The sequence below is a fragment of the Dermacentor variabilis genome, chromosome 3, assembly GCF_050947875.1.
Source record: "Dermacentor variabilis isolate Ectoservices chromosome 3, ASM5094787v1, whole genome shotgun sequence".
Taxonomy (NCBI): domain Eukaryota; kingdom Metazoa; phylum Arthropoda; class Arachnida; order Ixodida; family Ixodidae; genus Dermacentor; species Dermacentor variabilis.
In genome coordinates, this window is record NC_134570.1 from 79,822,214 (window position 1) to 79,843,190 (window position 20,977).

The 20,977-nt window shown below is 45.4% G+C and overlaps 1 protein-coding gene across 1 annotated transcript; it reads left to right on the plus strand.

Annotated features, from left to right (window-relative positions):
* Positions 1-1,528: 1,528 nt before the first annotated feature.
* LOC142574579 (uncharacterized) lies at positions 1,529-20,727 on the plus strand. Its single transcript, XM_075683628.1, has 10 exons — positions 1,529-1,698; positions 3,598-3,655; positions 4,100-4,236; positions 5,625-5,737; positions 11,177-11,337; positions 13,553-13,651; positions 15,508-15,622; positions 16,534-16,606; positions 19,985-20,030; positions 20,683-20,727. The coding sequence occupies exons 1-10, from the start codon at positions 1,529-1,531 to the stop codon at positions 20,725-20,727; spliced, it is 1,017 nt and encodes a 338-aa protein (XP_075539743.1).
* Positions 20,728-20,977: the final 250 nt, after the last annotated feature.

Genomic DNA, 20,977 nt, shown 5'->3' on the forward strand with positions numbered 1-20,977 from the left:
CCCTTCTGCCTCGCGCACCATAGAGAAAGAAAAAAAATCTATGCGCGCACCACAGGAGAGGGCACGCTTCTGGGTCGCGTTCCTAGCTCGCGCACGAGAGATTGAACCGTGTTCACCGGCTCACCCCTACAAGATTTAACTGATACGGAACCTCACGGCGATGCTGACGCCAGAAATGCGCCTGAACTGTCCAAATATTTGCTATCACAATAAAGAAATACAAACATAAAATGCAAGGGCAGGAAAAAAGGTACGTCATCTATGGCAAGCAGTATGGCTTTTTTGCAGATGTATAATAAGCTTGTCGCAGTATGTTCTGAATTGATTCCTTCCCGAATGGTATTCTTTCGGATATGGCGTCCGAACGGTGAGGCTTAGATGACAGCATGGAAGCGAACACACCTTAAAGCGAAGTTTCGTCGAGCTGTGAATGAATGCGCCTCCGAAGATGAAGCCTCGTTCCTTGGCTTTTCATTTCCCAGTGACATTGGAAAATAAATATTCTAATAATGTAACTAATGCATCGTCAGGTTTTCAGGTTCCATATAGCATAAATAGACGCCTACCTTGGTAGACGGGCATGCGTAGCATGCATACTCATTTATGTATGTTATACCTTCATTGTAGAAGGTTTGTGGAGCCCCCCTAACACTAAATGTAAAGATTGTCCATTGCAGTATCAATAACTATTCAACCAGGATGTTTTGATGAATAGTTTTCTTTTATTTGACGGGTACAGGCAGCACGATTTTGTATTTATTCGATTTACTCTTTGCAAGCTTCATAAGTTCAAGAATGGCGTAGACCAACAAATGCCACCTCGCATCGACAAAAATTTTCATCTGATGATGTTGTTTTTCCATAATTTTTTTTTAGGTTCAGAGCGTTGAATGCAGAACTGACATGTCAGAATTTGAGTTCAGAACGACGGTACGGTATGTTCTTCTGAACATACTAGGAAACTAGGAAAGACATTTCTTTTACGCCACGTGGCTTTCCCGCAACATAGCTTCAAGTTCTACTTCGAATGTAGTACATGATTGACTTGCATTGTTGTCGCTTCTAACGACATATTACATGGTACAAAACGATCTAAAGACTCCTTTGAAGTGCAACCATTAGGGCGGTAAAGGAATCCATTTGCTGGAAATTCTCACATCGATTAGCTTTTGTTCATATAACAGCGTGTACCATGAAAAAAAAAAAACAGCCAAGGCGGTCGCGACCCAGAGAAGATAGATGACAGAATGTCAAGTGTTTCTTGCAGACGTACGAAACAGCCTCTCCAAATGGTTTTATTGGACCAGTAATTGTGCAAGCGTCTCCTCAACTGCTTGGAGGCACCGTCAATAAGCCAAAGAAGAATTATTTCAGCCAAATCGAAGAAACGAAATAAATCCAACGTGTACTGCGACCTGGATGAATCGATAACATTTCATTCGAACAGATCGCTTGCGCCTAAGGGTTGAAAGCTCCACGTCGGCTCAAGAGTCGGTGTACCAAGCTACCATAGCTGCCCACTCCGGCGATGAGTCAACTGCGCGCACTCGTGGCTGCCGTCTGTTTCCTGTCCTTCTTCTACCAGTTCTACACCCTGCTGAACGTGTATCTCGAGTACAACTTTAGCGTCACCATGGACGAGCGACAGCGAAGCGACCACATTATCTTTCCCGCAGTCACTGTGTGCGTCGACGGCTGGTGAGTATCGCAAAGTGACGCGACGGCCGTGAGCTGTGCAGCGTTGCACCTGGACGTAAGATTCGGAAACTACTCCTACGCTAGAATTGTTCGTAAGAACAAATTTCTGCCAATCCTGATTCGAGACATATATTTAGCGAAGGTGGCCTGCCACTGGTAGATAGCACTGACGAACGAAAGGCTTCGTGAATTCGGCCCCTGATTTTTAGTCTCGGCGGCTGCGCAAGCATTCAAATCAAGTGCATTTAGGACAATAGTTGGTCATGACAGGGGTAGAGTAAGCATAAGTACACGTTTGAGTCGTGATCACACAGCGGCTCCTCGATGATTGGCTTTATCGGGAAATTGCTGCAGCCGAACAAGAACAAGACGCACAATTTGCTCATATTCTTGCAAAAGTTATGGTATCTTCGACCAGTCGCTCCACTCCTTTGGCTCAGGGCAGTAGGAAGCACGGCCGCTCTCAATATAATAACACGCAACCACAGCCTCTTAGTGAAAAGCTACGAAACGCATATGGACAGACAACGTAAGGAAGAGCTCGACCGCAACAACACCAGAAGCCGTTCGATATATTCCAGAATTTTAGCCTTCTGTAGCAGTAAGATGAAGGCAAATTTGCCCTCCTGCAAGCAAAATAAGCCTGCGTCAGCCTAGCTTTTTTTTCAATGCCACATGGTGCACTTGGCTAAACAACTGATTGGCATTCAAGACCCTATAACATCTATGTCTAGTTATTTTACGTAAAAACAAAACTAACCGAAATAATGATCTGGAGGAGACATCTAATAAGTACAGTGCAGAGGACCAGTCTACCAAATTTCTCATTAATTTATTATTACTAATGAGGTGTTCCCGCTGAGAGGGGGCGGCCTCGTGTATATCTATTGTTAACGCATGTTTTAGCGCCTCCACTCGCACATTTTATACACTAATGGTGGCATATAGACTACATGTCAGCTCACATTTTTTTCTTCTTCCCATAGATGAGAGTGATGCCTATATTGGGTATTAACCGTTCGTGTATTAACCTTTCGTGGAAGGAAAAAATTCGAACCATCGATACGCGTGGCGTTTCTTCTTTTCTTTTTTTATGGGCAGAGGCGTCCCCCAGAGGTGTGCGTGTATGCGTGCGTGTGTTTTTAGTTGTTTTCTTAACAGCGATGCATTACTCAGGGCTGGAACAAAGCAACGATGTCATCACTGCTGGCTTAGCATAAGCCATGCCAGCGGTTATGGTGGTGCTTATCGCTATCACGAACCGCCGCGAAGGAAACACATCGCTGGCGTAACTCGCACAGCCGCCGCCTTCGTCACTGCCCTGTCGCCTTTTAAGCGGCAGTGCGCCCTGCTAGAGGCTATGTTCGTTTGTACGGGGACCTTTTGGGAGCGCTTCAATCACGGCGCGCAAGCAAGTATGTCCCGCGGTATTTCTTTTACATTTTTTTTTTATTTCGCGGGCATCCCCAATAAGCTGGAAAAGACACGCTTCATAGATATAAATACATAAATTGTTTATTCGAACGTTTTGCAGCCGCTCTGCAACTTTCCAATGGGAATTTCTTTCCTAGCTTCGTTTCTTCAGAAGCTGGTTAATTCATCGTGACTAATAATCTAATTAGGCAATATGCAAAATAGCATGAGCAATAGCAATTATGCAATATACAAAAAAATAGCACGACACACTACATACAAAAGTGAGCAACATGTATTTGATCGCGTCGTCTTCGAGTGTATCGGTATATATTTAAACTTTGGCTAAAATTAGCTGAAGCACCATGTGTATGTGTATATATATATATATATATATATATATATATATATATATATATATATATATATATATATATATATTACAACCTGAGTAACGTTTTTTTTTTTTTGTTTCTCCTCACATAGGTTGAGCACCGAGAAGCTCTGCAAGTACATGCCAAACAAGTGTAAAAAGCATGACATGGTGAGCTAACAGCGACTGCTTTTGCCCGACAGTTTGTATTATTTGATGCGCACTACTTTAGTAGGCTGCTTATATATATTAGAGTTTCGTGTGGGCCCTTCGGGCCACGCGCGATATTTCAGTGGCCCGCTCGTCCTATAGGCCGGAATCAAGGCTTTTTGTGCCATACATTGTATTGTATGGATCTCCGTCTATTTGCTTGTTTCCTTCTCATTGCTGTGTTACTGGATGAGGGACGCGCGTTCTCCGGCAATACTCGTGTGCAAGATTGAAAACACTCTGCACGAACCTTTATATGCGAGAGCTTCACGCTTAAGCCGCAAACACGTCGTTGCGTATCTCACCTGTGGCAGTTGCACGCTGACACTGTTCCTGTTTTAACGATCCTGCGTGCTGTCAATTTTTCTTTAATAATTTTGCTTTTATCTCTGAATTTGACCCCAGATATATGCTCCCGGTTTGTACGTGCCCCAGGCAGTGCCGGAGCTGCGCAAGAAGGCGTCCTTCCTTATCCAGGAGCTGTTCACCTGCGTCATCAGCTCTGGAAGTCTACGCTGCCCTGCCTTTAACTGCACTGACAGGTGTGCGCCACGCACATAATTGCACCGGACAACAGCCTTCTTGAAAGGAAGGGGAGGGGTTGGATGAGGGCGAGGGGGTGGGGAGGTGCGTGTAGTAATTCCACGATCGTCGCCACTAGAGGCAAACCGCACCAAGTGTTGCTCTGGAGCCACTGGCTGTACAGTTCAAAATTTTTGTCTGAGGCGTGGCATATTTTGCCTCAGAAGTTTTCGGGATCACTGCATCAGCGAAAAGGCGTGTTTTAGGCCCCGCCCTCGCATGAAGCTTCGATGTTAGCGATCAAATGCATTAACAAGACTAAAAGCTGATCGAGTGAATTATTTCGCTGTTTTTCCACCGCGAATTTCATTGATCGCATACCATGTGATCGTGGTATTGTGAAGACATCTTCTAATATACATAGCACGGATTACGAAAAAGAAACTTACCGTCTTTTTTTTTTTTATTGACGTGATGAAAAGGAGATGGCTCACAAATTCGGTGCCAACTGCACTATTTTGTGAGAAGGTGTGTTTTACACATGCTTCCTTCCGCACTCACATAATTCTCAAACTGGCACCCTTGTTCGCGCGACACATACATTTATGCATAAATCCCACTTTGAATGTACAGCTTACATATCTACTGTATAAGCCCTCAAATGCGTTGTAGAACATAGGACCGCAGCATACCTTACGCTCATGTGTTAACCAAAGTAAACGCTAATGCAAGTGTCCAGAAAGCGTTGAGATAAGCTGCAGACGTGCGCTAATTATTTTGGCACATCTGCCGCTGTATTTGTTCGTGAACCATCTGGGCGCCCTCTCGATAGCCTACGAGATGAAATTTAAAGTGTGCCGAATGTGGGATTTATTGCATTGACCACTAGTTTATGCTAATTGAAGCATGGTAAATTTTAAGTTTCAATTTCTGACCGTCTTTTGTGCTCTTGAATTCCGCGAACGTCTGGCGCAGGTATTACATGACAGCTGTTTACATCGACACTGGCTAGCCTCTGTAAAAGAAGAATGATTACAAAAGAAAAAAGATTATTATTGAGTCAAATACATTATAAAGAGACTAATGAATACAATTCATTCTACTAGCATTAACAAATGGTCGCACGACGCTTCAGTTTGCTTGAAACAGAACAAAACCGCAAATAGAATAATGGCAGTAGCACAGCCTCGCCACGAATTTCGTTAATGACACTAAGGCGCTCTTTTCACAACTTTTAAAAAACGGGTCGAAATTTTCTGTTCTTGCGGCGCACCTTTTCAACCCCTGGCGAACGCGAGTTCTGTTGCTCACGTATTACCACAATAATAGCATACAATAATAATAGTAAGCACCGGTCGCTGGCAACGACCGGTGCTTACAACTGCGTGCTTCCTCCACCGTTTTCCAGAATCGACAGCACCTACTACCGGCTCCCTTCGCAGCAGTGCTACACGTTCGACGTGAACGCCATGCCACGGCATGAACACCCTTTCAAAGACTGTCCGAATCAGTGGGAGTGGGGTGAGTTGACCTTGCTTGCGACAACGAACGCCAGCATGCATGCATAAAGCCTTTTAGCATAGCTTTCTGCAGCACATCGTGATATTGTATTCCACTATGTCAATCTATACCTCGGCTTCTGTTAGACGGTTTGAGCAAAGCATATCGGTATAACCGATTCCCAGCCATCGCTGAATGCCGTGACGTCATCTAGAACAGAAGTAAAGCACTTATGTGGCAGCGGTTACGTTTTCTGTTAGGCCTATAGCAACCTCCAACAAACAAGTGATACTAAAGCCAGGGACAAAGCACCGTGATACTTTGTCGTCGAACTCATAATAATAATAATAATATTTGGGGTTTTACGTGCCAAAACCACTTTCTGATTATGAGGCACGCCGTAGTGGAGGACTCCGGAAATTTTGACCACCTGGGGTTCTTTAACGTGCACCTAAATCTAAGCACACGGGTGTTTTCGCATTTCGCCCCCATCGAAATGCGGCCGCCGTGGCCGGGATTCGATCCCGCGACCTCGTGCTCAGCAGCCCAACAACATAGCCACTGAGCAACCACGGCGGGTGCGTCGAACTCAGACGAGGCTAAATAAAGTCCAGTGCTGCCCTAAAACTCTGGTTTAACCAAGTCGATAGAACCCAATAATGTATTTGTGAAACAATAGTTTAGTTAAATTGCGACCACTCAGAACACTCATGTTGATAAGATTTTTGTGAAGGTAGAAATTGTCGACCTAGTGCACCGAATTACAAAAGAATACAAAAAAAGTATCGTCCCCGGCAAAGCAAAATGCGCCACAATGATGTAAATCCGTTCAGTTACTTGTAGAAAAGTAAGAAGAGCACAGTAAGAGTGGTGGCGTCTAAAGGTCTCATGCCCATGCACAACTACGCAGTTACAGGCATTCATCGAAGATCATGGAGAGGTGGACAAGACGATAGTTACTCAGTAGGGACGTTGGCTGCGCAAGGGAAGCAAAACAAGCTTGCATTGATACCCGTGTCACACGGGCACCCACAAACTCCTTTAGGATAAGTGAACGTGAGACTTCCTAAAGGAGATCGACCTCAAGGAAGTTGCGGTCGTGTCACACGGCCAATAACGAGATCTTTTTTCTTTTTTTTTTTTTTTAGGGAAGCCGTCAGAGGCACATTCAGTGGTCTGTTTCTTTTTATACAAGAATGTAACTTCTCATTAGGCTCGTCGCTAATATGACTAACGCTCCTTTCATAAAAACATTATTCTATACATTTAATGCGAAAAACACACCTCTCGTTAAAAATCAAAGTGCGCTCACTAAAGATAGCAGTGCTGACAGCGGCGCTAGCCGCCCTGTGCTTATCTGTGTTTACCTTTGCGGCGTGGCGAGCAGGCAAACTAAACTAAAGCGCAACATCTCGTGCACGGTGACCTCCTGAGCTTTCCTTTTATTTTGTCTACTGTGCGGGTGTCATTCATGAGTGACCACACCTACCACTGCACGACTAGCACGACAAGTGCTATGTTTACACGAACTCGACGCGAGCGGGTTCAGTCAGAAATCGGGCTGACCGAGCAGGACGTGACCGCGCTTACATGAACTCGCTTCGGGCGAGTCTGAATAACGACGGCACACAGCGTCAAGCCGAGACATCAACGTGTTCTAACTGGGCTTCTGGTTCCTGCGGCCGTCTGCAACAGCTCTGTTTCGTGCGCCTATTGCTACGATGACTCAGAAGGGTTTTGGTGCGAGCTAGTTGGTACGGATCATTCATATTTAGAAGGGACAGCGCTCGTCCTGTGTCCTCTTTTGTCCGTGTTTTTTGCGCTGTTCTAAATATGAATGCTACGATGAAGTTGCACTGCACAGGGCTTGTCTCGGCCTCGTCCTGATGTTATCCCCGCTATCGGCGCCTAAATCGCGACGTCCCAGTGTCCCCGCGCACGTCTTGGCGCTGGTGGACCCTACCCGTCCGCTCGTACGTGCACGTTGCAAATGGGTCGGGTTGGGTATACCTACCCCACGCAGTCGGGCTGATTGAGCCCGACTCGACGCTTGCTCAGCCCGCCCGGCTAGTGTTTACATGAATTGGGCAGGCATATTTAAGCCCGACAAGACGACTCGACATGATTCTGTCGAGTTCATGTAAACACCCTGGAGGAAGGAGGAGGAAGGAACTTTACTGCGTGTCCTGCGAGTTGGTGGGGAGGGCCAAAGGCCCCGCCTAGGTAACGGCCAGGAGTTCGTGGGTCTTGGCGGCATCCTCAGCCCGCGGGACGCCCATAGTTGATCCTCGAGGGTGGGGCTGAGCAGCGCGTCTTGTATTCCTCGGCATTCCCATAATATATGCTCCAGAGTGGCTCCGGATTCGTATGTGTTGCATTTGTCCGTTTAATATATATCCGCATATATGAAAAGAGAAAAACATTTCGCCAGCAGCACAGGTTGAGAGTATTGTGCAGCGAATAACTGTTGTTGATGTGTACTTGAAATTTTATTTAATTCAATATAACTCCCTTCAGCCATCGAGACAGATCGCTGATCTTCCCTGACCAAAAGCTCCATTAAGGTCCCTTAGCGGAAGAGTGACTGTGTGACACCGAGTGCAACTCCCTCGAGATATAGACGACGGAGTTAAAATGAGTTTGCGGGTGCTCGTTTGACAAGAGTATACCTGCAAGTCGAGCAAACATGCCCATATTAATTTCGACAAGAGATGCTGGTTGCGACGAGCAGCCGCAACAGTTACCGTAATCATGATCAAAGAACATCACTCGCGCTCTCCCAAATACATAGATGACCGACACTCAACCGGCGTGGCGCAGCTTCGCCAGAGAGGCAGAATTCATACCAACAAGCTCAGAATCATCGATCAAAAGCAGCCAACGACACCAGTCATGATCATCTGGGTGCCAGCTCCCCACGGCATTCCTGGCAACGAGATCGCCAACCACGTGGCTCGAGTTTTGACCCGCCGAACCGACGACGAGCAATGCGAGTCCGAACGCGTGCACCCTCCAGTCTAGTACCAAGACATAAAACAACATTACAAGCTAACCCGCAGAACATAGTCTCTCCCCCTCCTCCTCCCGCTTCATACACATAAGTCACTACCTAGACAGCAGGAGAGATTCTTCCGAGCTCTACAAGTAAATACATTCACCCCAACCAACCAGGTATCCCCCCATAGCCCCTACACAATTGTATCCGCAATGCCGCTTCTGCCGAGAAGCCGGGTCCCTTAGACACGTAGCAGGGGGTTGCAGACATTCCCCACTAAAACCTCCAAACCCCTATCCCACGAGCTTTGGAAGAGAGCCTTCGCCAGCTCTGACCGCCAGGATTATCAACAGCTGCTCGCGAGAGCCCAGAACGCGGCCCGAGCTCAAGGCATTCTGGAATGAGGATGCCACTCCAAAGCTACATTCGCACAATAATGTTCATTATCTCTCTCTCTCGAGGACTTAATTCTTGACTGCTCGCCGCGTGTCTAAATTTTCGTCAACTATACTTTCTAAAACCTCATTCCTTCCGCGGCCGTTAGACTTCCGCCTAAGATTGTATTGGTTTGTGTATTGGTAGACGCCCTCACCAGAGCAAGATCGGAGTCGCGTCAAAAGTTAGAAGCGATATCCGAATTTGCGTCAACTTGAGGAAGTCACTGCACTAGCAAAATATAGTCAAAATTTCGTCTTATCGCTCTTTTGCACGTATGGAAGCAACTTTCTTTGCTTACCTCTCTGCTATCTTCTCTATCTGTTCTATTGCCCCCCCCCCCCCCTGCCCCCTTGCTGACTGCCTTTCAGATAACAGCAAACTGCACTGGACTGAGACGGTGTCATTAGCAATAAGTTCCTGGCGTTCCGTTTTGTTTCTGTTATTTTAGTAAAGGAGAGCTAAAATTTCAGGAAGAGTTGAGTCTGAGCAGTCTACCGCAGCGTCTAACTCGAACGTTCACACCGGCCATGCGCTTCGTCAACATAGTTACCTCCTCCGATGGTGTCGTCCTGCACACAATCGAGTGCACCTTAGGGTATAGCGCTTCTTAATAGAAGCTGGTACGGGTGATCATAGGTATACCATGTGTCAGCGGATATCGCAGAGAGGAGCTTGAAAGGCCTTCATAAGGACCCTTGTCAAAATTCATTGAAACACCGGACATATTTTTCAATTGGCCATAGGCATGAAAGAGTTTGTGTTCTCTTACCTGACAATGCTGTTGAGAGTTCTCGCATGGGGCCCGCCATTTTGCGAACTTAACAAACCTCAGTGATGACTCCAAAATTCTTAATTTATTATAAACCTGCATGCTTTGTACAATTCCTAAGACAGAAGAAAAAGTGGGAAAACTGAACTTTTAACGGACAAAATCAATTGGCGTCTTAATGTGATTATCAGACACTTCACTTATAGACAATGTCTGGAGAAAGCACACTCGACGTGTTGTTAAATATACGTCGCATACATGACGTGAATGCCAGCGCAATTCTTCTGGGCCCGCGAGCCTGTTTGCAAGACATTTCAGAAATCGAAAATGAGAAAAAAAAGAAAGGTTCTGTGGACTTAGCCGCCGGAACATTGTCGTCCTAGAGTTACGTAGTGCACGACGTAATCACCAAACCCTTATTTTGAAGGCATCCCTCAAGTGGAAGCTGCACCCTTATGGACCATGTACGCTTATGGGCCAAGTATTGCGCATGCATAATCCGTCGCTGTGGCTTATCGCGTTCCGTGGTGGAGCGTCCACGATGTCGCGGGTTCCGATACCGGCCGCGGCGGCCACGTCCCAGTGATGGTCGAGTGCAAACACTGTCGTCTACAAGCGTGCGCACGGTAACCCTTTAGCTTTAAGCCCGAGCCTTTGCGCGCAGGATTGTGCGCTTTCGTGCCATTTCCTTTTTTTATCTCAATTTATCTTCGGAACTCGTTAGCGACTTTTTCTTCGCTCTGCTGTGAACTGAACTGGTTCAACTGAAGTTACAGTATATGACTGCCGTTTGGAAGTATATACAGTATCTTGTATATGGCTTCATTTATTGCAGCATGTACGGTAACTCATCCTTCCCTCTCTATGTCCATCGTGTACGTGTTCTCGTACAGAATAATAATGATACATATCAAGTTCTATAGTATATGTGTTTGTAAAGTGTCTGTGGTGTGTTTCTTTCCCTGTAAGCACTTGTGAAAGCTTTTCTTTTAATCTTTCAATTTTTATGTCTATCTCTATCGTTCTCTCATTTAGTGCTTTCTTTACCTGCAATTTTGGGGCATTGAGATCTTCAGTCGTCAAACATTGTCGCGAGGAATCAACGCACACAAAAAAAAGAGAATCCTAGCTGTACTGGCTGCCCAGCTTCCTCACAAAACTGTTCGCGCCCGGTCTCAAGAAATTTCGTACACATCCGCCAAAAACACCAGCTCTCTCTCTCTCTCTCTCTCCCTCTGGTCGTTTGTGAATTGTGTAGAACTGGAGCTGCATTACAAGTTTTCGAAACGCGACACGATGCTACTACTGCCCCGCTGGGTCTACCCGCTATTCGTGCACCAGACTGGGCTCTGCCCTCCCGACCAACTGTCCGCTGTCCAACTCCTTCCGGGAAAAACCATCCAAGTCACCGCCCAGCAGGTGAGCGGGATCTCGAACTGGCTCTTCTGGATCGGAGAATCCGGATAAGGGTCTTATGTTTGAGTAATTATGGAGTTTTGGAAATAGGGTCCCCAAGCGGATTTCCCTATCTAAAAATTCCAACTCTTTTGTAAGCGTTTTTTTTGCGCCCTTTTGTACTATCATTCCATTTTTCGCACGCCAGGTGGATTTAACTTCGGCACCCTGTTTCTAAAACTCCCTATTGTCTCGTTCATGGATGCTCTGTTTTCGCCGTTGCATACTCTATGTCGAATGATAATATGTTCGTATGCTGGACTTGAAGTAGTAAAGGCAAGGCGCAGAAGGCCATACGACTCAGGAAGAATAACACAAACGACAGGACTTATTTCTCCTGTTAGTCTACTTTTATGAACTATCGCGCCCTTTAAGCCACAATGCGCGTATAGTGCACATACTTCATATTTCAGTACTCTAAGAGGTAACTTCGCTTATCTGCGCCATCATATTCTATAGCGCGTCTGGCGACACCAAGCCTCTGTAGGTTGCGCTAGACTACTTTCTTTCTTTTTCGTAAAGTCTCATGAAGGAAGATCACATAAAAGATTTGACCACATTCAGCGCATATGCTGAAACCTACGAGAAGCAAAACCTTTAGCGAACCAGTCAAATAAATTCCGTTAAACTAAATGCGATGCTTTTAGTTGCGTTATTTCATCCTATGCAGGCCATCTAACCTAATACAAGGTTTGTGATTAGGCACTGCATCACTCACAAGCTGTACCGAAATACAAGCACTAAGTCAGGCGATGCACGCGTGAGACGTCGACTCAGAGGTGTCACAACGGCAGAGATTATTTGTGACGCCTGACAACGGGAGAGAGAGAACGAAACCCTTATTTGTATTAGGGTGGGGCACCTTCCTTGTATATGGCTGAGCCCTTATGGTGCAGCGCCCCATGGGCTCGCGCAGCTCCCCTTGCCCGCGGGATCAGCAGACATGGTTCCTGCGGTTCTGAGCTGGTCAGCGAAGTTTCCCAGGAGGAAGTTGAGGAAGGATGGGGCGCCGAGGTGTATCCGCGAAGCACGGCGCATATGTGAATACAATTAGGCGTTCTGCATTTCTGTGTCTGAATGGCACACGCCCATAGTGGAGGGTTGGCCGAGAGTATGCCCTGTGTCACATACGTACTCAATGATTCAAGAACTGGGTAGACCAGATATGAGAAATTTAATGAAATAAAAAAAAAGTTGTTGAATATCATGCGTTGCGCTTTAGAGGTTTCGAAGAAGCCAGTACTCTATGCAGATGTTTTTTGTCGTGATTTAATATTTTATTACACAGGACACTCATGGGCTCACTTGACCGTTGACTAGCAGTACATGTTCTTTGTCGATTCCGTGCGATGTGTGCAAGACCGGCTCACATCGCTGTGTCCTATAGTGTGAGATTCCAACCTGAAGACGGATCGACCGACAGGCGTGAAACAGGGGTGGGCAAGGCAAAGAGAGCTTTGCTTTAAAACAAAACTTTGGTATAAATTATTTACTTATGCTTTAGAGAACTCATCATTGATATCCATTACAAGTACGCAAGCAGTTCGTGGTGGTCCTTATTTAGTGGAACGGTGGACCTGTAGCAAGCATATATGCGCTGAACATTATCAGGTAGAACAGAGCTAATTTTTGTCGTAAGCCACTTGTCAACCGGTTCCAGAAAAAAAAATTCATTGATGGCCGTAGCTCCAATCCAAGATTGATGATTGGCCGTAAGAAAGTCAGGTGGGCAAAAATGATAAGAAAGGCTAACAATATTTAAACAAAAATTCACCTCTGCCTTACAACACCCCTTCAACTCAAGCGTAACAATCGAAATGTCGCAGGCTATCGTACTGATAAAAATTACCTTCATTCGTTTAGTCAGAAACAGTATTGCTTTGCATGACTCCAGCTTATGTACGCATCATGTCTTAGTTCAGTTATCGCATAAATATCTTTGGAAAGTGATTAGTTGACACCTCCAATATTGTCGAAAGTGGCAGTCAACAAGCATTACTACACCAGAACATCACATCGCGGATTCCAACACAACATCTCACGGCATTGTCATGGTTTAGCGCAGTGGTTCCTATTAGATATCAGATGTGCAAATTGCGTCTATAGCCGGTTGCTTACTCTTGCTGTTCTGTGCTTGCGCAGATATATTAAAATACATCAAAAAATTTTCCTGCCGCAGCTCCGCACCTTCAGGCTGCCTGCGCCTTACAAAAGCATGTGCACCGATTACAAGTCACAGGGGTCTTTCCCGGAATTCAAGGGCATACTCAACTTCGACGTAAGTATTCTTGACATTGTATTGGTGTCCGTTTATACTACACGTATGCGGAGCATTATTAAAGAAGAAAAGTTGAATGAAAGTCAGTCAGAACTTACACGGGGTCGTGGTGTAACGCGCTAGCACACGACTTTGACGCAAACTATCAGGGCATCAGTCAGCTGAATCCCACGCTCTCATAATAGCAGCTGCTAGAGCACCCTGGAAACACGATATTACTTCATCGTGAGAGTGTACGCTCGTGTAAAAAGCAATTTTGCGATGTTTGTCCGTAGTTCCCACCAACCTCGCGCCAAGTTCTGTATCGGAAGCTATGTATACCACCTGCGCGCAGTTTAATAAGTGATGAATTAATTTTAAAAAACTGCAGACATTTGTGACGTTGCAGAGTCACAACACCAGCTAAGCTGTTTCTATAGAGCAGGTTCAATAAAGAGATTCAGTTACCTGTATTTAAATCCGCTCTTTCAAACGTTGCCCGTATGTGGCTTGTCCGTTTGAAACCTTTGCCACCGTATAGCGTCTTCAGGGACTTGGTAAAGAATTCTTGTACAAATGGAGTGATTCACGTCCATGCATTTTACTTTGCGAAACCATTTGCCTTTTATATCCCCTCATCCCTCCCCCCTCCCATTTTCTCGTGATGTGATCTTGTTGTAGTTCGCAGGGCAGCATGTTAAAATATGCGTTGCTCCTCAAACACAGTCATATTCCTCCGGATAGCCTTCGTATGTAATCTACTGCTAAGGCTTGTAATTTGTGTACACACTTCAAACTTCGTTTACACATTGCGTATCACCTGCCTGTAAATTTAAATAAATGTAAACAATGCGCATTTTATAGTTCATCGAGGTCAACATAGAGATCTACTATAAACCTTGCATAACGGAAAAAATGAGCGCAAAAAACAAGAGTCCAGTGTTTATTTGCAACTGTTCCTATTCAGGAAAGCTGAAGTTTCGTCACACATTGTACTGAACATGATCCCCGTTTCCGCTTGAGTTAGGGGGAAGCACAGCTCATTACGGCAGTATGACACTTTCGTAAACATGCTTAAATTGTTAGCAAACGCAGTGTTTATTTCACACGCATTCAACTTCGTGCAGATTTGGCATAGCCTTTTCGCTAAATTTCATCTCAGTAGCATTTTTTGTTCTGCCAGGGAAGAAGGCTAAAATTTGGGCGCTCGTAAAATACCCATAACGCTCCCGAGCGCTAGCATAAGTAATTTATTGCAAAAGCTGCAATAATACCACGTACTTTGGGCTTTGTCTACGCAGCAGCCATTGCCTATTCCTTATTTTAACCAAACAAAAACCAGGTACCTTCTTTAGTTCACCAAAGACAATGGGCGAATTTCGTATCACACATAAAAATACCATGAAACCGAGGGTTCACAAATTTTTTGCGATGCTCCTCATTAAGTCCGCAGCATTAAAATTTCAGCACATTTCACACTTAAGATCGATGCCGCTCATTTCTTCGGAATATGAAGATTGTGTTGCGTAGCACTCTTTCCGGAAATCGAGAAAGGTAGCTAATCACGGAAGCGTGACATTTGCAAGCACTTTCTTTAAAATTAATTGGAGCAGCTGTATGCCATCCACACGCAGTAAACTCTGCCAACATATTTCATATAGTTGTCCTCCTATTATTACTAAGTTTGATCTCCGTTGCAATTGTACTTATGCAACGGCTGCTTGCAGGATTTTGCGCCGCTAGTGATGACTGATCATCGGTCTCATAATTATTTTATTGTGCCAGTTTATTTTTTATTTTTTACCAGCTGGGCTAACCTTAGCAGGGACGCCACGTATGAAATGGCTACGCCCTCACGCATCCTTCTACGATCGCAGCTTTGCATGCATAAATGCGGCATGGAGCTGGAGGTCACCCACTGCGGCTGCGTTCAGGCTACGTACGAGTTCACTGCCAGTTACCCGTACCCAACGTGCGACTTCGGCGAATCAGGTGAGCTAAGGCTTTCTGCAGCAGTTCTTTCCGTTTTTCTCAAAGTGTGAAACAGATTCAGATACTCCTCACACATTCCCCATCGATCATAACGCTGAAAACACGTCGAATGCGCTATTCTGAACAAGCGCATTAATGGACTTCGCTGACCGTCCATCAAGCAACAGCTGCAGCGAAATTTTGCAACGGACTTTCCATAATTAATGCGCTGTGGTGCAAAAAAAAATGGCTTGCGTCACCTTTTTTTTTTTTTGGACTAAATTTAAAGTTCGACTTCTCGTTCACACTTCGGCGCGTGGTTGCTTGCGTACGTGCATGTGTTACTTAAGAGCATGCGTCATATGCATTTTTATACGCTCAGTTAGCGTACAGCTACATTCGCGCTCAGTTAAAATACTAGACCACCGCTGTTTGACGCTCAAGGGCGTAATGTGCATATAAATAAATCTCCCAAAACGTCTAGATTGTGACAGGTTACATATTGGTTGGCAACCGGCCTGCATCTTTAATTTTATCCTCTTGTGGTAACGTCTACGCTGCATATTATTCACGAATTCATGTATTTGAAATATTAGGAAAGGCCTCTTCCTTCCTTCACATTCTTTTTCTTTCGCTTTCGCTGTTTGAAAGCGCATATGTATTTCTTTTTTAATTTGGAAAAAGTCTGCACTATTTCCACCAACCGCGCAAATATCTCCCGTCTGGATATTTAGATACCTCGCAACGTGTATTGAAGAGAGCGAAGGTTTCCAACAGTAAACAGGACTTCGGCGTGATTCGTGTGGGGCACTTTGAGGTATTCGCTGCCTTGTTGGTACAGTTAAACCAACCCAGTGACGGCTTACATCTCGCACAGCAAATTGTTCTATATGCGCATTCGAAACTAGACGGCTGATTTCGCTCTCTTGCAGAACAATGCAAATTGGCACTCACGGCGAACGGAACTTACGACAGGTGTGCTCGCGTTTGTGGCCTACCGTGCGAGTAAGTACGACATCTTGTGCATTGTACAGCGGTGCTTTACGCGATTAGTGGAGGCTCCTTGGGTGCGCCGCATTTTTGGCACGAACTATTGAGACATACTGTTCCCTGCTTTTAAATTAAGAACTTGCGTGCCCCGTGCATCCGATTGTTTCGCAGACGCACACGGCATGGTCGAGGGAATCGCATGAACGCCTTTTTCCTCATAAACCGCAGTGTCCGCAGGTGAATATATCTGCTGACCCAAAGAATGACGGAGAGAGCGAGAGGAGGCGCGGAAAGGCTTACTCAAACGTATTTGGCGTTGTCTTCCCTGTACAGGGAAAAAGGTAAGGACATCGAGAGCAATAAATAAAGGGGTTACACGCTGCCTTATCTAAGTTTCTTGCGCTGACAGGCGAGCTGCATTGATTACCCGCGACATTTTTTAAATGGCCTAAAACATTTCTTTTCCCTTTTTATTCTTTCTTTCTTTCTTTCTTTTTTTTCTTCTTGGTTCTCATAGAGCACAAATGTGAAGCCATGTCAGTCGTTGTGCGCTAGTGTTCGTTCCTATAACATGCTTTTTGACATTTTCTGTTTTACTTTCCTTTATTTATTGTTTGCTTAAGCAAAGAAGTTGGAATGTGAGTATAGGCGGCTCTGGCGTAGCCTAGCTTCCCACGGTTCTACACCTAAGCAAAGAAAAAAATGTCGTACCTCTTTTAGGAAACTTTACTCTGCACACTATGACATGCAACGACGAAATACATCACAGCCGTGAGTGTCACAGCATCGCAGCCGCGAGGGTCGCTGGAAGTGCCTTTCGTGGGACTCAAATTAAAAGTTGCCGTCATTAAGAAGACAGAACCGGAGCCCAGCGCCGAAACTTTCGACGAGGACATCAGTTACACGCCTAAACAACCTGGCGGGTAAACAATCGCGTTGGATAGCACACTGACTCCGTGGCCTGACGCTGCAACTCCAACGCAAGCCAACGGGTGCCTTGTTGAAATTTTTACGTGCCACGAGACTGGTCACGCAGCTTCAGTGAGGTTGGCGCTCCATGTACACTGTGCGTCAGAAGCGCACTGGCCACGTAGCCTGCGACCGTTAGGGTGACTACAGGATCTTTTAGAAATTTCCTGTGGTACGTCATAACTTTGTACGCCCTGAGCAAAGAAAAGAGCTCCGGTACTGACCCCGCAGGTCTGGAGTTCCAGGGGCGCCATGGGAGTAGCACCGCTGAATTCCGAACGACATGGTCATGGCACAGAATAGCATCTGTGCTTTAGACAAACAGTGTACACGCGTGTCCCTATATCTCTATCCTTACTTTATCAACATCATCCTAACTCTCTTAAGAAAAATTAAATTCTGGGGATTTACGTGCTGAAACCACGAGCTGATTATGAAGCATGCCGTAGTGGGGGACTCCGGAATAATTATGACCATCTGCGGATCGTTAACATGTCTCCAGTGCAAGGGACACGGGCGTTTTAGTATTTCGCCGCGATAGAATTGCGGCGACCACGGCCAGGATTTGAGCCCGCCACCTCGTGCTTAGCAGCGCAACATCATAGCCGCTAAGCCTCCGCGGTGCTTCATAACTCTCCTTAAACCCCTCTATTCTTATCCAGTGTTGAGTAGCAAGTCAGAGCGCGCCGTCTGAGGCCAACCTTTGTGCCTTTCTTCTAATAGCTTTTTTTTTTTTTTTGTATGTCCCCACCACCGCAACACCTCACTCACGAAGGCTCTCTACGGCTGGGCATGAGTGTTCGCAGATTCGATCCCCGACCGCGGTAGACGCGTTCCGAAATTACAGAATGCAGGTTACCTGCAAACGTTTAACGTTACTGCGCACGTTAAAGAACTGAGCACAGTCTAAGTTAATCCGGAACTCTTCGTTACGGCGTTCTTAGTGGACAGTGCGTTTTCGCATACCGCTTCATAGGAACGCAGATGCTGCTGCCGGGAGTCGAACTGGTGACATGATTCGCTGCAGGCAGTAACCCACTTCCGCCAACCCCGAGCGGAGGGCACGCGAACGGTGAAAATCATCCACTCGAATTCAAATGCTGGGATAATACTTGCAGCGCAGAGCACTCAGTTCAACGCTGTATATATTTCTCTTTGCAAAGTACGGTGCGATCAAAACAATAATTTTTTTTTTATTTGGCTCGAAGCATGTACTGACACGGACAACTGAACTGTCACGCAATTGTGCTGCTTTCCCGTGAAATAAAGATGTCCGCTGTAGCGGAAAATACTCTTACCCAGAAAACAGGCAGCAGGAATAACTGCCTTCCCATACCGAGAGAGGGCCAACTGCCGAGAGCTGGCGCACCCTAAAGTTTGCCGAATATTCTTTGTGGCAAAAAAAAAAAAAAAAAGATGACTCACCTCTTAAGCTTGAAGCGGAATGTAGCAAGAGAAAGCACGTGTTTGCAACCTCCCCACCTGACGCCCCATGTAAACCAACCCACCTATTTTTAAGTTTCAGGCCCTGGTGGCCACCAAAGCCAACCAGATGATCTTGAAAAAAAGATATGGATAAGCGAACAATACGCGGCCTCATATTTTCGGAGGAACGCGCTGGCCTCAGGCTCGCTTTGGAGCCTAGTAAGTTTTGGTGACCGACATGAACAACGTGAACGTTAAAAATATTTTGCCAGCTTTCGGCATTATATTCCAATCCTGAGTTCCTGTTTCCCAATGTGTCACTCAAGCGATGCCAATCTAAGCAGTCAGTAGAGAAGCCTGAGCAAATTGCTTCTATTTACTGACTGAAAAGTTAATAAATAATGCAAAGTCCGTCTCTCTACGAGTAAGTCTGTGGACTTTACTGCATTTCTCATTCAATATTTTTGGTTCTACATCGAAAGTTAGACCACAACCCTTTTTAGGTTCGATGCGAGCCTATTTTTGTGGGCGTTTGAGGATTTCCAAGTAGATATTTCTGCCTGCATTGTCAGGTGGTCAGAAAATGCCTGGATCTCTGTCACTTACTGCACCTTTACCTCAGCTCACAAATACCGCGCAGTGAAGCTAAAGCTACCGGTCCCTGTCATTCAAACGGAACAAAAAGCTGGCTGCAGGTGCCGTAAAAGACTAAATGATCGACAGTTGTGCACAGCTGATCTATCCGTTAACTTTCCATTCAACCGGTGTAGTGTGGAAGAGGATTAGCGGCCGACTATGGACGGCCTCTTAATCTGCTTATTACTCCTGAGCGGCTATGCCAATTGTAGGTTCTGTTGCATTGCACGTAATTAGTGAGATCCAGTGCAGTTAATATAAAGGGTACAATGTCCACACTTTCGCGTGTAGGCAGATGTTCGAAGACATTGAATGAGAAATCCCCTAGCGAGACACAATCTTATCTGTGTCCTTCCTTTTCAGACAAATTCTATACGACGTCCGCATATCTGCAATTTCCGATGAACAGGTTTGTATGTTCATGTCTTTCTTCAGCTGTTTACGTTCGCCCTGGATGATAGTCCTCTAATTATCATCTATACTGCAGCACTTCTGAAGCAGTGGCAGAAAAAACTAACGTGAAACAAATTAATAGCTGTAGCTATCAATTCGACACGACTGCTCCCTTATCAGTCGTGCTTGATGTCATTGTGCGACACAAGAAATTCATGGGTCAAATTGCCTCTTTTGGCCTGTGTGAATCTTATCAGTTCTCTCTGTCAAAAAGAATTGCTATATATATATATATATATATATATATATATATATATATATATATATATATATATATATATATATGTACTGGAAGCTACAAAACTGCTGCAATTGCCTTACTCTTATTTAAAACGCAGAGATTGAATGCAACCCCGGAAAGCGTGTTTTCAAGAAAAAGTAGCATTTTTAAGAACAATACCAATGACTTATTATGTTATTGGTTGATTATTGCGAGATAAAATTTCTTTAGCTGCCTCACTATTGCACGTTGTGTTTCGTGGACACGAAAGCTACATGTCGAACGCTCACGTGCATGCACTCATGTGTTTTACTCGATTAAATGGTTCCCTGCCAACGCTGTTCCAACGAAAACGTCTCACAACGATCCCGTGCCTGTTTCTTTCCAGGGCCCAGCTCGGGAAAGAACGTACGTCAAAATGGCTTCGCTTTGATGACTGACTCCTTGATCTGTTTTTTTTTTTTATTACTTGTGCATGCTTTTTTTTCTAAACCGCAATCAAATTAGAGAGCGGAGACTGCCAGTGCATTAATTACCAAAAATGCAGCGCCGGAAAGCGTGGAGCGATGTTCACCACACATGCTCTTTACTGGGAGCATGGGTTCATTGTCGGGGCAGCGCTGTGTTCCGGGAACGACTGTGTTCGGAACTGGATCGGCTGTGTTCCGGGAACGATCGGCAGT

Coding starts and splice junctions, on each gene's coding strand:
- LOC142574579 (XM_075683628.1), top strand. CDS start 1,529: ATGAGTCAACTGCGCGCACTCGTGGCTGCCGTCTGTTTCCTGTCCTTC. Junction 3,656..4,099: donor AGTGTAAAAAGCATGACATG/GTGAGCTAACAG, acceptor ATTTGACCCCAG/ATATATGCTCCCGGTTTGTA. Junction 16,607..19,984: donor GTTTGTGGCCTACCGTGCGA/GTAAGTACGACA, acceptor CTTCCTTTTCAG/ACAAATTCTATACGACGTCC.